General features: G+C 42.8%; 1 protein-coding gene across 2 annotated transcripts; it reads left to right on the top strand.

Annotated features, from left to right (window-relative positions):
- Nucleotides 1-3452: 3452 nt before the first annotated feature.
- On the top strand, nt 3453-13099 carry GNPDA1 (glucosamine-6-phosphate deaminase 1). 2 transcript variants are annotated; one of them, XM_050962800.1, is made up of 7 exons: nt 3453-3568; nt 5388-5517; nt 6708-6809; nt 8183-8365; nt 9445-9629; nt 10473-10647; nt 11700-13099. In XM_050962800.1, exons 1-7 carry the CDS (start codon nt 3521-3523, stop codon nt 11795-11797), a joined length of 921 nt encoding a protein of 306 aa, XP_050818757.1. In that variant the 5' UTR covers nt 3453-3520; the 3' UTR covers nt 11798-13099. The 2 variants fall into 2 exon arrangements, with proteins under 2 accessions (XP_050818757.1, XP_050818758.1); XM_050962801.1 differs by having other exon boundaries at nt 3525-3612.
- Nucleotides 13100-14348: the final 1249 nt, after the last annotated feature.

Here is a 14348-nt window from a genome sequence, read left to right as displayed (position 1 = left end):
GCTTGTAGCAGGGGAACCCCAGCACTGCTGCACTATTGGCCCAACATGAATTAAGCTCAGCAGCCTCTAAATGGACTCCTAACAGAATCAAAATTAGCTCCACTCTTCAACAGTGGAGAGAGAAGACTGTGCAATTAGTGCTCCAGACCTTCAAAAGGTGCCTATACCATCAGGCATGCACACCAATCCCCAACCTCTCTCATTTCACTGAGTTTTGGCACCGATATCCCTTGTCTAGCAAGTGCTACTTAATTGATGTTGAGACATCTCTAGCATAAAGCAGTCTCATAGTTCCTCATTCACATAATCAGGGTAACAACACTTTATTCCTCCTGCCCCAATAACAAAGAAATTGGGGATCTCAGAGCTGTCAAAATAACCATCCCAGGCTGCTATGGGCTATGCTAGGTGAGGTGGGTGTGCCAATGCAAATACCCTAAAATTCCTTTCCACACTCCCCATAATTCACCACCAGATGTCAGGGTAGAGCTCATCCTGACTCTGCTTACATATCTAATTCTTTTTTAAATCCAATTATAGGTTTTATCTTCACAATTCCTGGCAAAGAGATCCACAGGCTGACTGTGTGTTGTGTGAAAAAGTACTTCCTTTTATTTGCTTTAAACCTGCACCCTATTAATTTCATTGGGTAACTCCTAGTTCTTGTGTTATGTGAAGGAGTAAATAACACTTCCTTATTCACTATCTCCACACCCTTCATGATTTTATAGACCTCTATCATAATTCCCCTTAGTTATCTCTTTTCCAAGATGAATAATCCTAGTCTTTTTAATCTCTCTTCATATAGAAGCTGTTCTATACCCTTAATCATTTTTGTTGCCTTTCTCTGTACCTTTTTTCCAATTACAATGTCTTTTTTGAGACGATGTGACCAGAACTGCATACAGCATTCAAGGTGGGAGTGTACCATGGATTTATATAGTGTCATTATTACATTTACTGTCCGTGACAATCTGTATCACTATGCTCACCCTTTTTACAAGACTGTGATAAATGTTGTATAAAGTATGCCTTCTAAGGTATCATCTGAAAACTCACAATTTACTGATCATTCTTGTCCTGATAAAATATGTGTGGGAACATTGTATGTAAAGTTATAAAATTCTACTGTAAAAGACATATTCGAAGTCTAGGGAATCAGCTTCAAACCAGTTCCCCAGAGCCAAAAGGCTAGCCAACACCTCAGCCCAGTGTCAACATAATCATATGGACTATCACCTGGTTAAGTGGCCATTCTTTGGCAGGAAGAAGGGTGTGAGTGAGAAATTTACATATTGGCAATGGAACAGCTGGAAGTTCCTGACCAAACAAACTTTCTGTCTCCTGAATCTCACCTGATGATTTCAAAGTGGAAAATAACTGTAAGAAGTGAGAACAGAGGACACAAATTCTCTCTCCCTTCATATCTAGTCACGCACAGCACTGACAATACTTGGAAGATAAAGTAAGCATCAGTCAACTGGGGAGGGTCCTGGCTGAAAGATCCAGTCAATAAGCCTGCTAGAACATGTGGTGAGAAAGATCCTTTTGCTTTAAGTTCACTAAGCTTGTTAAATTAGGTATTAGCTTGTATTTCACCTTTTATTTCTTTGTAACCAATTCTGATTTTTATGCCTTATTCCTTGTAATCACTTAAAATCTATTTTTCTGTAGTTAATAAACTTGTTTTATTGTTTTATCTAAATCAGTGAGTGTTTGTAGTGAAGTGTTTGGGAACTTTAATTGGGATAACAAGACTTGTGCATATCATTTTCTATTAATAGATTTTATATGAACTTGAATTGTCCAGGAAGGTCCTGGGTAGAAGAAGATGCACATTACTGGGGGGAAATCTGGGACTGGGAGTTTGCTGTTGTTGTCCTGCTGGTGTAATTCATGGGTGGATAGCTAAGCACTCATACAGTATACCTGGGATTGATTTATATGCTGGAGGCTGTGGGTAGGCAAACCAGGCATAGTTGCTCTCACAGCAAAGCAGTGAAAAAGGCCCCTTAGGGTGAAAAATTGAGAGGATATAGCTATCCATCAATTCAGACTGTACCCTGGGAAACACTGTCTTATTATCTACCACTGACCTAATGGTTCCTAACCTTGTTAGCTTTCTTGATTGCTGCTGCACATTGAGCAGATGTTTTTAGAGAACTATCCACAGTGACCCCAAGATCTCTTTCTTGAGTGGTAACACCTAATACAGACCCCATTATTTTGTATGTATCCTTGAGATTGTTTTCCAAAATGCATTACTTTGCATGTCTTCAACATTGAATTTCATCTGTCATTTTTTTTGCCCTGTATAGGAGCAGCAGAAGTGCCCTAAAAGTGGGGGGACCAGAGGTGCTGGAACCATGCCCTCTACTCCTTCACCCCAAGCCCAGCAGTGCCCACCTCACTGTTTATCCCTTTCCCCAACTTATAAATTTATAAGTATGTTGAACAGCACCGGTCCCAGTACAGCTCGCTAGGGAACACGTCTATTTACCTGTCTCCATTCTGAAACCTATTTTTTCCTATACCATCAGGCATACACACCAATCCCCAACCTCTCTCATTTCACTGAGTTTTGGCACCGATGTCCCTTGTCTAGCAAGTGATACTTAATTGATGTTGAGACATCTCTAGCATAAAGCAGTCTCATAGTTCCTCATTCACATAATCAGGGTAACAACACTTTATTCCTCCTGCCCCAATAACAAAGAAATTGAGGATCCCAGAGCTGTCAAAATAACCATCCCAGGCTGCTATGGGCTATGCTAGGTGAGGTGGGTGTGCTAATGCAAACACCTAAAATTCCTTTCCACACTCCCCATAATTCACCACCAGATGTCAGGGTAGAGCTCATCCTGACTCTGCTTACATTTCTAATTCTTTTTTAAATCCAATTATAGGTTTTATCTTCACAATTCCTGGCAAAGAGAGCCACAGGCTGACTGTGTGTTGTGTGAAAAAGTACTTCCTTTTATTTGCTTTAAACCTGCACCCTATTAATTTCATTGGGTAACTCCTAGTTCTTGTGTTATGTGAAGGAGTTCCCTACTTTTTAATCAGTTACTGATCCATGAGAGGACCTTCCCCTCTTGTCTTATCCCATGCCAGCTTGCTGTGCATAAGTGCTTGTGGTCAGGGACCTTGTCAAAAGATTTGTGAAAGTTCAAATACACTGCAGCCTCTGGATCACGCTGGTCCACATGTTGGTGACCCCCCCCCCCCCAAAGAATTCTAATTAAGTCTGTCCCGAGATTGTTGTTTTGGCTACTTTAAAAATGAAGGGTTAAAAACCCAGCTACTGGCTGGTTAATAAATACGGTATTTCAGAAGCTGCATGCAAGCAAACCAGGACTGTGTTGCCCAAGCACAAAGCTCACAGGAGAGCCCAGATCGGCGTAGGACCCTTTCAGCTTTGGAAGCGAAGCGTGAGCCGCATCTGGCCGGCCGGAGCAGGGGAAGTGCTCGGCGGGGGGAGGGCGCCTGGAGTCCGCGCTGCTGAGTCAGCTCCTCCTGCATGACCCGCCCCCAGTCATATGACGAAGGGCCGCGGCTTTGGGGGAAGGTGAGTGGGGGGCGGGCGCAGCGGGGGCTGGCGCGCCGGGACAGGTAAGTGAGCCCTGCGCTGCTGGCGGAGGCGCTGCGCCGGGCAGGCTGCGGCGGCAGCGGCAGGAGGCGCTAGAGTGCGAGGCGCGGCGCGCTGCGGCTGCTGTGGGGGGCTGTGCTGGGGCCCCGCGGGGAGGGCTGGGGCAAGAGTTCGAGTCCCAGCCGCTCCCTTGGGGTTAAAATGGCGCCCGCGGGACGCGGCTGGCGTCCCTTTGTTGGAAGGGCGTTAAAGTCGCGCTCCCGCCTGCTGTGCCGCGGTAGGGGTGTTTTGCCGGCTCCGTGGGCGCCGGAGTGCAGGCTCCACGATCAGCCGCAGCGGCTTGGAGTGACCGTGGGCGGGTGCTCGCTGAGCCGCCGGCCCAGGGGCCCAGCGCCTGGCCAGACTGAGGCAGGGGGTTATCGGTAGCCCCTGATGAGCGGGGATGGCCCAGCCTGTGCCTGCTTTGAAAGGCCCATTGCTGCCTTCCACTCTCTCTCTGCCCCCCTGAAGGAGACTAACGCCCCTGTCCCGGAGTGGGGCCACTTCCTAGCAGAGCGGTCACCCAGCTGCCCTGTGGAGAGGGGGACACTGGAAGGTCCTCATGCTCTCCGGGCCTAGGCTGGGACTGGGTGTGTGAGGTGGCCCTGAGCTCTCACAGGGAATGTAGGACCAAGCTGACCCCTTCCCAGAACAGTCTCTGGGGTGGCAGCTCTTTTTTAGGCCTCGTTCTTTACCTGGGTTAACTAATGCACATGATCGATCTGGGGAACACCCACCCTGTCTTTAGTTTCACTCTCAGGTAAATTAGGCCAGGTCACCTGCAGGCAGTGGGTTGCCTTCTGCTTAGCTCTCATTTTCTTGGGAAGAGGGATTACCTTGCAAACAGCTCCCCAAGTCTTCAGACTGGGGGTGGGTTCAAAGAGAAGCTGCATTCCCTGTATCTTACCACACCAGGGTGCCAAGATGCCAGCTTCCGTTTAATTTGGGATCATATCCTCTCCTGTTGGCATGTGGAGAGGGAATTAGGATCTAGTGGAGCCAGGCCTGAAAAGAAGCCAGGGAGTGCTGCCTCCAGGGCATTGTTTGCCCTTCTCCCCAACCCCACTGGCTGATCTGTATTCATAGGATTTGGGGTGGGGGTGGGGAAGAGACAGGGTCCTGTGGAGGAAGCTGTATACCCCTCAAAACCCAAACTACTAGGGTAAGCTAATGCTGCTCTGGTCAACGTTAACTTGCCTCTTTCTTTCCCTTTGTAAGTGGTAACCCTATTTGGGCAGGTTCTGGGCACTGGCTTGCAGAGAACCCCTTGTAGTATGGCCTCTGCCAAGCTATACTGCCAAGAGTCCGAGACAGCTGGGAAGGAGAGTCAGCATGAAGGCACAGGGTCTGTCAGATTTCCCTGTGCCTCCTCTGATTTGAGGGGTATCCTTAGGAATCTACATCCAATTTCTTCCAGATCCAAAATGCCACACCATTTCAAGAAACTGGATGCTCAGTACACCCAAGCTCTTTTCCTGCCCCTATTTAGGAATAACTTGCCTAGGAAGCAATCTAATCCTTAGTGGCTAATTCTTCTTGGTAGTATCTGCTATTGGCTAACAGTGTTCCTTTCACAGGGCCAAAGTAACTTGGTTATTGCTTCACGAATGCACTCAGATATTATATGTACCTCTTGCAGTGAGAGGTGGAGAGAGAATGTAACGATACAGAAACATGGGTAGCGATGTGAGTTCCCAATATTTATTTCAGTGTAGAAAGTGAACCCCTTTGTTTAAGCTTCTTTATTTTAAATGTGCAGGAGACAATGAAACTTATCATTCTTGAGAACTATGCGCAAGCCAGTGAGTGGGCTGCAAAATACATTAGGAATCGAATTATCCAGTTTAACCCTGGCCCGGACAAATACTTCACTCTTGGACTTCCCACAGGTAGGCTTTGAAAGAAGATTCTTTAAGATGCTGATGGTACCTTCTGTTTAATCAACTGTAAAGTATCCTGACTGTTTCACCAGTTGGAGAATTTAAGTGGCAGAATATTCCCCTAATGTGAAGGGAGTGTCTCGTTATGCAACATATAGATGGACGGTTCTGTTGTTTGGGGAGAAACAGTCTATATAATTTACTTAGCTTAAGAAACCTTTCTCTGTTTTTAAAGTAAATCAGTTATATAGAGTGATGCCTCCCAAATAATATAGACGCTGATGCATTGCATGACAAAATACCTCTTCGCATAAGTGGAATAGTCAGTGGTGCTTTGGAGCACAGTGTGCTTCCCCAATGTGTAAAATAGAGACAGCATTCATCTACTTACAAGATTAGACCCTTACTACTTGAATTAAAAGAGAATCTCCAATATTACAACTAGACAGAATCAGAACTGCTCAACTGTGTGTCATAGCCCCTTTATGGCTAATCATGGAGATTCCCCTTTAATTCAAGTAGTAAGAGTCTGTAATCTTGGAGCAACAGGAGCTGGACTCTGAAAGTTGATTTAGATTTGTTTCCATATTATTTTTTATGTTAGGGTTGTGATCCAACCACATTCTTGTTTTTGGGGAGGCAGCATCAGAAGTGCAACCCACTGGGCTGCCCCTCCCACCACACCATGTAAGAGCTAGTTTGGTCTCACCCAGGCTACTTATGTGATGTCTTGGTAAAACCACTGTTTAGTACATATGGCTGCTTTTATTTTTGTTTTATAATATTTAGTGCGAAACATCTTCAAAGTAGCTGTGTTTAGACATTGCCTGTCTCACAACCCCCTGCTTTGCAAGGTAGATGAATGCTGTCTCGATTTTACGCATAGGGAATCTGAGGCCCAAAGAGACCATGTGATAGTGATTGTGTTATTTGCTATACTTAGTAATTTTCAATGTCTCCCAGTCATTAGTAAGGTTCTGCTCTGAGTAGGATTTTGAGCTGGCACCAGAACTGAATTTGCTGAGATGGCTTTCTATATGTGTGAGCCAATATTTTGTAATTAAATAGTTCAGTCTTTCAGTAACATAAAATACTTTGAATTAATGATGTATAGCTCTTACGCAGCTCAGTGTTTCACAATGCTGTGCATACGCTAATTCCAGTAACTATTTTTATTTTTTTCCCCATATCTCTCTTAGGAAGCACTCCTTTAGGATGTTACAAAAAGCTGATTGAGTATTACAAGAATGGAGACTTGTCCTTCAAATTTGTGAAAACCTTTAATATGGATGAATATGTAGGTGAGTCATCTTATTTCATGAAATGTTGTGGTAAGGACACAATCCAGCTTTTTTTTCTTTTTTGTCTCCAAACTTTATTTATTCCAGTGAGTAAAATCAAATGAAATCAGACATTTGTTAATTCAAAATCACTTTGTATAGAACTCAGTGTAAAATGATCCCAAAACTAGATGGGGAGGAGAAAGAGAGGAATTTGGAATACTGTGTAATACAAATTAACGAGCTGCAATTTTCCCCTCCAATTAGAGAGATCACATTAGCTATACCTCTCTGAAAAGCTGAGTGATATAGTACCTGAGTATATAATTAAAGAAGTCCCACTGAAGATGCTGTTAGCAAATTGTATGTAACATCTTTAAAGTTCCCATTTTAGCTCAGCTTTCTTCTGATCAGGGAAACTGCTACTTCTGCTACTTGGCTGGTTTGGGTGGAATGCTGCAGCCCTGTTTGTAATTAATAACAAAGACAGGCAGTACTCCAGCAAGACTGCACTTCAGACTTACTGATATGTGGTCCTATTACGTTAGATTAGGATTGCCTTGTTTGTAAAGTTGTGATGTAATATTCTCTTCTCAGAGCTGGTTCAGAGAGAAAAGTGAACAAATCCTCTGGTTATCAAGGTACCAAACATACGTGCTAAATATGTGTGTTAGTTTGCTCTTTGGCCCTAATGCTATTGCATTCTCTTCCTGACTTGAGTGGACAGATTGTTCACAGAAAAAATTATCATAGTCAGAGTTTCGGGTTAGGGTTAGACTGTTATAGAATCATCCTTTATAGAACTATCAGGGAGTTCTTGGAAGAATTCCCTGATTGTTAATCAGACTAAAGTTGCTTCTCTGGTTTTGGCATAGTGTTAACAAGCTTGGACTAACAATAATTCTGCAGAATGTTGTAAAGATAAGAAAAAGTAGACCTGCTGTATATCTGCTCTTTTGGAGAACCTGCTCCATAATATTAATGCACCTTATCCATATAACTAGGATAATTTGCCTCTTCCTAACACTGTGATCTTACTGGAGCTATTGTGACTATTTTTTTAAACTCATGGAAGTTAAGAAAGCCCAGCTTGAAGGGCAGATGGGGATACTGGCATTGATTTGTAATCAAAACCCCTGATGTCTATGCAAATGTATGTAAATTTTTTATATAGGTTATTGTATCCCTCTCTCTTGTCCCCACTTATCATTTGAGGCACCAGTCCTGAAAGCTATAGAAATCAGGGTGTGAAAGTCAATGGGGCCGTGGATGTAAGCATTTGAAGCAGGGATTGTGTTTGTACAATGTCCAGCACAATGGGCCCTGTGTCCTGAAGGGGTCTGAGGGTGTGACTGTAATATAAACAAGAAATAATAAATGTTCCTGGTCAACAGGTCTCCCAAGGGATCACCTGGAAAGTTATCACTCCTTCATGTGGAATAACTTTTTCAAGCACATTGACATCTCTCCAGAAAACACCCATATTCTGGATGGAAATGCAGCTGACCTACAGGCAGAGTGTGATGCTTTTGAGGGGAAAATCAAAGCAGCTGGTGGAATCGAACTCTTTGTTGGAGGTGAAAATCTGAAGGAATAACAGACTTGGAGAGAACGCAACCTTGTTTTTGCCATAATTCTAGCTAACTTTGGGGCATTTTTGTTTAAGCTACTTATTAGATTTGCAGTCAGTAAAGCCACATTTGCATCCCATTTCCAATTACTGTAAGCACACCTGTCAAATGTCACCTCTATCCATTCCCTTCTGTGGCACTGATGGGGACAAATGCTATGCATAGGTGACTCGCTTGTGGTGTGTGTTTGGGGTTTTTTCCTGTCTCAATGAGATGTTCAGGTTGTCCTAGTAGCTGTTCCATCTCTGGTCAAGCCTTGTGGCCATACCAGGTCAGTGGAATGTGGCTCCTGCTCAAGTAGATGGGTCTCAAAATGTGAACCATAGACTGGCTACAAAGTCTGCAGGGGTAAGGGATGATGGCAGAGTGGTTTTGATCCACTTGGCAGTGGATGACATCCTTAATGAGCGCTCTTTACATGCTTAATTTTAAAGTTCAGCCATTTTTGAGGTATATTTGCCCAGAAGGGGGAAGGAGTGTAACTTTTTTTTTCACAGAAGTCAAATCGCTAATGATGTTCAAATGCATTGATTTGTTTTAAATTGCCATTTCATCCAAGATCTAGATTTGAAAACTTCAGTCCAATAGGTGAATTCTTCAGAAAAGTATCAAGTAGTAAAAATGGGGGAGGGGGAGGAGGGGAAGGTGTGCTAACCAAAACTGTGTTGTAACCTTTACGCTAGCAAGTTCTACCAGGTAACTGATGTAATCAGCTAGAACCCCTCTGAGACAGTGGTATCTTCTAACCTGATGCGTTTGAGTGCTAACATCCAAGTTACTGCCTCTCAAAATGCAAAGGAACAGTGTCTTTGCTCTTATTGAATTCAGTAGGAAATTTGCCATTCACTTCAAGGGAAGCAGGATCTTGAGCAAAGTTGCGAGTTCTTGTATGAAAGTAATGTGCTTCACCTATTCTGTAGCTATTCTTAGGAGCCTATAGCATCCTTACAGTAAGAATGATGTTGGCTTTGCTTCCTATGATGTGTTAAGGTAGTGACACAGTTCTTAAACTGTCTCCAACACAGGTATTGGTCCAGATGGTCATATTGCCTTCAACGAGCCCGGCTCAAGTCTAGTGTCCAGAACTAGAGTGAAGACGTTGGCTATGGACACCATATTGGCTAATGCTAGATTCTTTGATGGCGACCTCTCCAAAGTCCCCACAATGGCTCTCACAGTTGGAGTAGGCACAGTCATGGATGCTAGAGAGGTTAGAATTAAAATACAATGACTTAATATCATGCTCCATGGAGCATCAAAAGGTTGTCTAGTCTCCAAGCAGTGGTACTTTCTGCAGCCCAATCCCAGGCATTATAACTGAACTTCCAGAAGTGTCGTTTGCTCAACTAAACCACCTACCTTTTGTACCCTGCAAAAGTACCTCATAGCTTTTTTTCCTGGGGCTTTGATTGCAAAGATCAAATTAGACACAAATTGAAGGGCTTATAAATGCGGCATGACGGCTGAGATTTGGTCCTAATAAAAGCAAAACCATACATGCAGGGAGAGAAGGGTATGACCAAACAGTTATACGCATTGCATCAAAATGAGTTAGTCATGTGGCTTCCATTTTTAATGTAACTATGCAGAACAGTTGTATTTAGCCTGGGGGTCTGGGTAAGGGAGGTTTCCAGGGGGCAATCTCACAAGGTAAATGTCAGAACCACTGACTTACTCAGAGGTGTACCAGCAAATTGTGAGTCACAAGGTGGTGTGGTTGAATTTATTTTTACACCTGTAGTTCATAACCGTTAATCACCTCCTCTGAACTGCTCTAGTCTATTATTGCATAAACACTAAAGGGAGAGCTTAGAGTAACAAGTGGGTAAACTTTAAAATGGCCAGGCAAGCCATAATTTTACTACCTAAAACAATACAGACAAAGTGAACAGTGCCCAGTCAATGAAGTGAAACACTGTGGGGAGGACTAAAATAATTTTCTTCTTTAGATGATTTACTCATCTACTGCTTCAAATAACACTTAGGTTTTGTGATGTACATTTAAAGGGAACACCCAACTGTTGTTCCTGTGTTTTTTTGTTTTTGCATTCAGGTTATGATTCTAATCACAGGAGCCCATAAAGCATTTGCTTTGTACAAAGCCATTGAGGAAGGGGTAAACCACATGTGGACAGTGTCTGCCTTTCAGCAGCATCCCAGCACTGTCTTTGTGTGTGATGAAGATGCCACCTTAGAACTCAAAGTTAAAACAGTGAAATACTTTAAAGGTAAATATTTGGCCAGATCAGGCCACTTTTTCAGTTAGCTTTTCTATACTTTAATGCAGAGGTGGATAAACTTTTCGGCCTGAGGACCACATTGGGGTTGCAAAACTATATGGAGGGCTGGGTAGGGAAGGCTGTGCCTCTCCAAACAGCCTGGCCCCCTCCCACTTGCCCTGACTGCCCCCCTCAGAACTCCCAGCCCCATCCAACCCCCCTGCTCCTTGTCTCCTGACTGCCTGCTCCTGAGATCCCTGCCCCGCTGGGCCCCACCCCCTATACAACCCTCCCTGCTGACTGCCCCCCCCCAAGAACCTCCACCCCATCGAACCACCCCCTGATCCCTGTCTCCTAACTGCCCCCTATCCAACCCCCTCAATCCCCTTACCATGTCTCTCAGAGCAGCAGCAGATCGCAGCCAGCCGTGCTGCTCGTGTGGCAGCATTGCTGCGGGGGGACGGGATAGCAGGGGAGGGGCCAGGCTAGATGTGGCCCGTGGGCCGTAGTTTGCCCACCTCTGCTTTAAAGGCTACCATTTAATTTAGCAAATCATTCCTGTCAGAAAAATTGTTTGAAGGAAGTGCTGTCAAATAACTCTCAACCCTAAAGTTTAAAAAAAAAAAAAAATACAAAATCTCCACTGACTGGAAATCTATTCAGGGTAACATTTAAATATTCCACTATAATGTTATGAACCCTGTGTTGAGTTAGTAACTCAAAACTAGAAACTATTTCTTAGAAGAAATGAAAGTGAGTGAGGCTAGATTAATTCTCCAAGCTGAGTGAAGTATGTCCCTCTTTCTGTACATAACAGAATGTAAACTAGATTTAAAAAATTCTGTTAGTCTGTAGTGGTGGTAAATGACTAAGGAGTTTTTTAAATTAATTATACTGACACTCCAATATCAAGCTTACAGTGATGGGGTGAAAAATACTTTTGAGGGTTGTGTGGGAAGAGGGAAACATAAGGATATTAGTGGCCATAACTAAAAGCAAAAGTCCTCCATTTATTGCACTTAACTACCTATACTCAACCTTTCCTTTTCCCCCTACATCAGGTTTAATGCTTGTTCATAACAAGCTTGTGGAACCCTTATACAGTATGAAGGAAACAGGAGCAGAAAGAAGACAGTCTAAGAAGCCGTACAGTGACTAGTTTCTTGGGGGCTGGTGTGATGCTAAGCAGGCTCTTCTCTTGGAAACCAGCAGAGGAGGAATCCCTCCCTAAACATTCTTCTTGTACTTGCTCATAAATCAGGAGAGACGTGCTCATTTATTGTCTCCATCTTTTAAAAGAGATGAATGCTGAGTACATTGGGTTTAATAAACTAGATGAGGATGGGACCTTATGTACTGTGTTCTAACAACTGCAAACCTACTCACATGCTATTGGTGAAGCCAACTGAAATGAGATTTATAATCTATAAAGCAAGTAAATGAGAACAGGAAATAGATATCCCTCAACTCAAAAGGTGAAGATATGAAAGGAAGTAAAATCAAATGGGTAACTGTATAATGTATTACATTTGAAGGACACACATCTAGGTTTCTCTTTCCCCCCTGCAGTGCACTTATTAATCTCAACTGCACTAGCATCATGAAATGGAAGTACTAGCACTAACTAGAGTTAGCCATTAAATAAACTTCTTCAAAGCTCCCCTGAATTAATTTGTACCATTTTAGTTTAGGGGCTTTCTTGAGAAGATGCTCCTCACTTCAGTGTCCATTGATGTATATATGCTTCCACTAAAGCCCTGATCCTGTGATGTGCTATGCACCCTCCTTCAGCAAAATCTCAAATGCACCTGCCCTGGCTCTTCAGTCTTCTCAGCTTAATGAAGTAGCTGCCATCAAATGGTTAAACAGCAATTGTTCCTTATCCATCTGTGTAACTCTGGCTACTATTTCACTTCATAATGTTTGGATTTTTAGAATCCTGACTATCTGAATGTCACTGTATGTCAAGACTAAGGTACTGTCATTAGACAATAGCAATCAAGTCTAAATATCTGTGGATTCAGTTCTCCCCCCGCCGTTAAGTGTTCTGTTGGTTGCAGCAGGGTAGGGCCAATTGCCCTCCTCCAGATCTTCTAGCCAGTGCACCTCTTGCCTTTCCTCATAAGTCATGGTGGTATATGCAGGGAGAGCTGTTGTAATTCAGGTGTCCATGAATTTAGCCCATATATTTACCACCTAAATCCACTTTGTGATGAATGAAACTGTCTACTGCTATAGACCTTGCTACTTCCAAAACTCCATTGGTTTTGTCCTTATTACTACCAAAAGGGCTTACATCAAACTACTGAAGTGTAAGTCACTTGTGCTGTTTTTTAAGTGGGGGATATGTATTTGTTTATATGGAAATCCTACAAACTATCCACAACATAACTTTCTACATTAAATGCAGTATTTTTTAATCCAAATAAACTAAGTCGTGTTGACTGTCTTTACCCATTAACTCTCAAAGTTTTATTAGGAATTAAAACATCCTGCAAGGCCAGACAGAAATAATTGTAGGGGAGAGAGATGCTAGTGTGTCTGAAAGATCGTTAGCGGGCAAAGCTTGAGGGTAAGGATTGTCACCGCCCACTGAAAAAGGCATCTGTGGAAAGAGGAAGAGATGGAAGTAGAACTGGAGGTAAATTCAAGAGTAGTTAAGTTACTTAGGACTCCCTGGCTGTGCATAGGACTTCGGTGCTCTTGAAAATTTTACTCTAAACGCTTCATTTAAAAGTTAACTGAGATAAAACAACCAGAATACATTGCTCACTATATGGCGGAACCTAAGAAGTGACGCAAGTCTGGGCTTTCTATACATCATTTTGTCTATTACCACCTCTGGATTTAAAAAGCAACTTGTAAAAACAGGCAGGAAAGCATGTTTACTCAATTCCACAGCCACCTCCTTCAAGCTAGCTTCCATTGTTGCAAGAATTTTGCCTTCATCCTAAATTTGTGTGAAATTGCACCAGAAAAAACCATTTTTAAAGCAGGTCATACACAGTAAAGAGAGATGCTCCTGCTAGAAAATTTTACAGAGCTGCTGCAGAAAAATTAATATTTTGCTTGGGCCCTCTAACAGCTATGGGTAAGATACTGTTAAGTAGCTAGAACTATTCCAGCTTCCAGAACTTGTCAATCTTTACACACATACCTAACGCCAGAACTTGGCTCTTAGTCTGATTGTCAAAGACTGTACCATATATTATGGCACTGAGCATTGCAAATTGTCCACAGAAGGAAATGGAAAGTTAATGTCTAGGATGTGAAATCAGCAGCAAAAGCACTGAGCCTAGATGCATGTTCTACAGATAAAAAGAACAAATCTAAATTTCTAAATAACGTTTATTCATCTCCCTCTTAATTCATCGTGGTAATACAGATTTACATCCTTTTTACAAAGCTGAGGAACAAGGCTCTTTTGAACCCTTAAAACATGATTTTAAAGGATAAAAACTTACCAGCCTCTTTACTGCATAACATCTCATGCCTATTTCTGCAAATAATGCTTTGAAAACTAACACAGGCAGATTGAGAGAGACTAGGAGGCAGACACTCTCTCAAGATAGCAACCATGATAGTGAGTTGTGTAACAGGAATCTTTGTCCCTTCCAAAAATGGACTAAAACTATTTACTCAATTCAGCTAAACAGACATCTGAGTAAAAACTGCATATGAAGAGTTGACCTTGACACTCTGTATCATTA

Source organism: Gopherus flavomarginatus, chromosome 7 (assembly GCF_025201925.1).
Source record: "Gopherus flavomarginatus isolate rGopFla2 chromosome 7, rGopFla2.mat.asm, whole genome shotgun sequence".
In the NCBI taxonomy this organism is placed as follows: Eukaryota; Metazoa; Chordata; order Testudines; family Testudinidae; genus Gopherus; species Gopherus flavomarginatus.
Note: the sequence above shows the minus strand (reverse complement) of the source record. Positions and strands in the feature narration are given on the sequence as shown.

What these genes read in the sequence shown, in the direction of transcription:
- GNPDA1 (XM_050962800.1), top strand. Translation starts at nt 3,521, where the DNA reads ATGACCCGCCCCCAGTCATATGACGAAGGGCCGCGGCTTTGGGGGAAG. An exon ending in AATCGAACTCTTTGTTGGAG is followed by an intron (nt 8,366 to 9,444) that starts GTGAAAATCTGA and finishes TCTCCAACACAG; the next exon opens with GTATTGGTCCAGATGGTCAT. An exon ending in CAGTCATGGATGCTAGAGAG is followed by an intron (nt 9,630 to 10,472) that starts GTTAGAATTAAA and finishes TTTTGCATTCAG; the next exon opens with GTTATGATTCTAATCACAGG.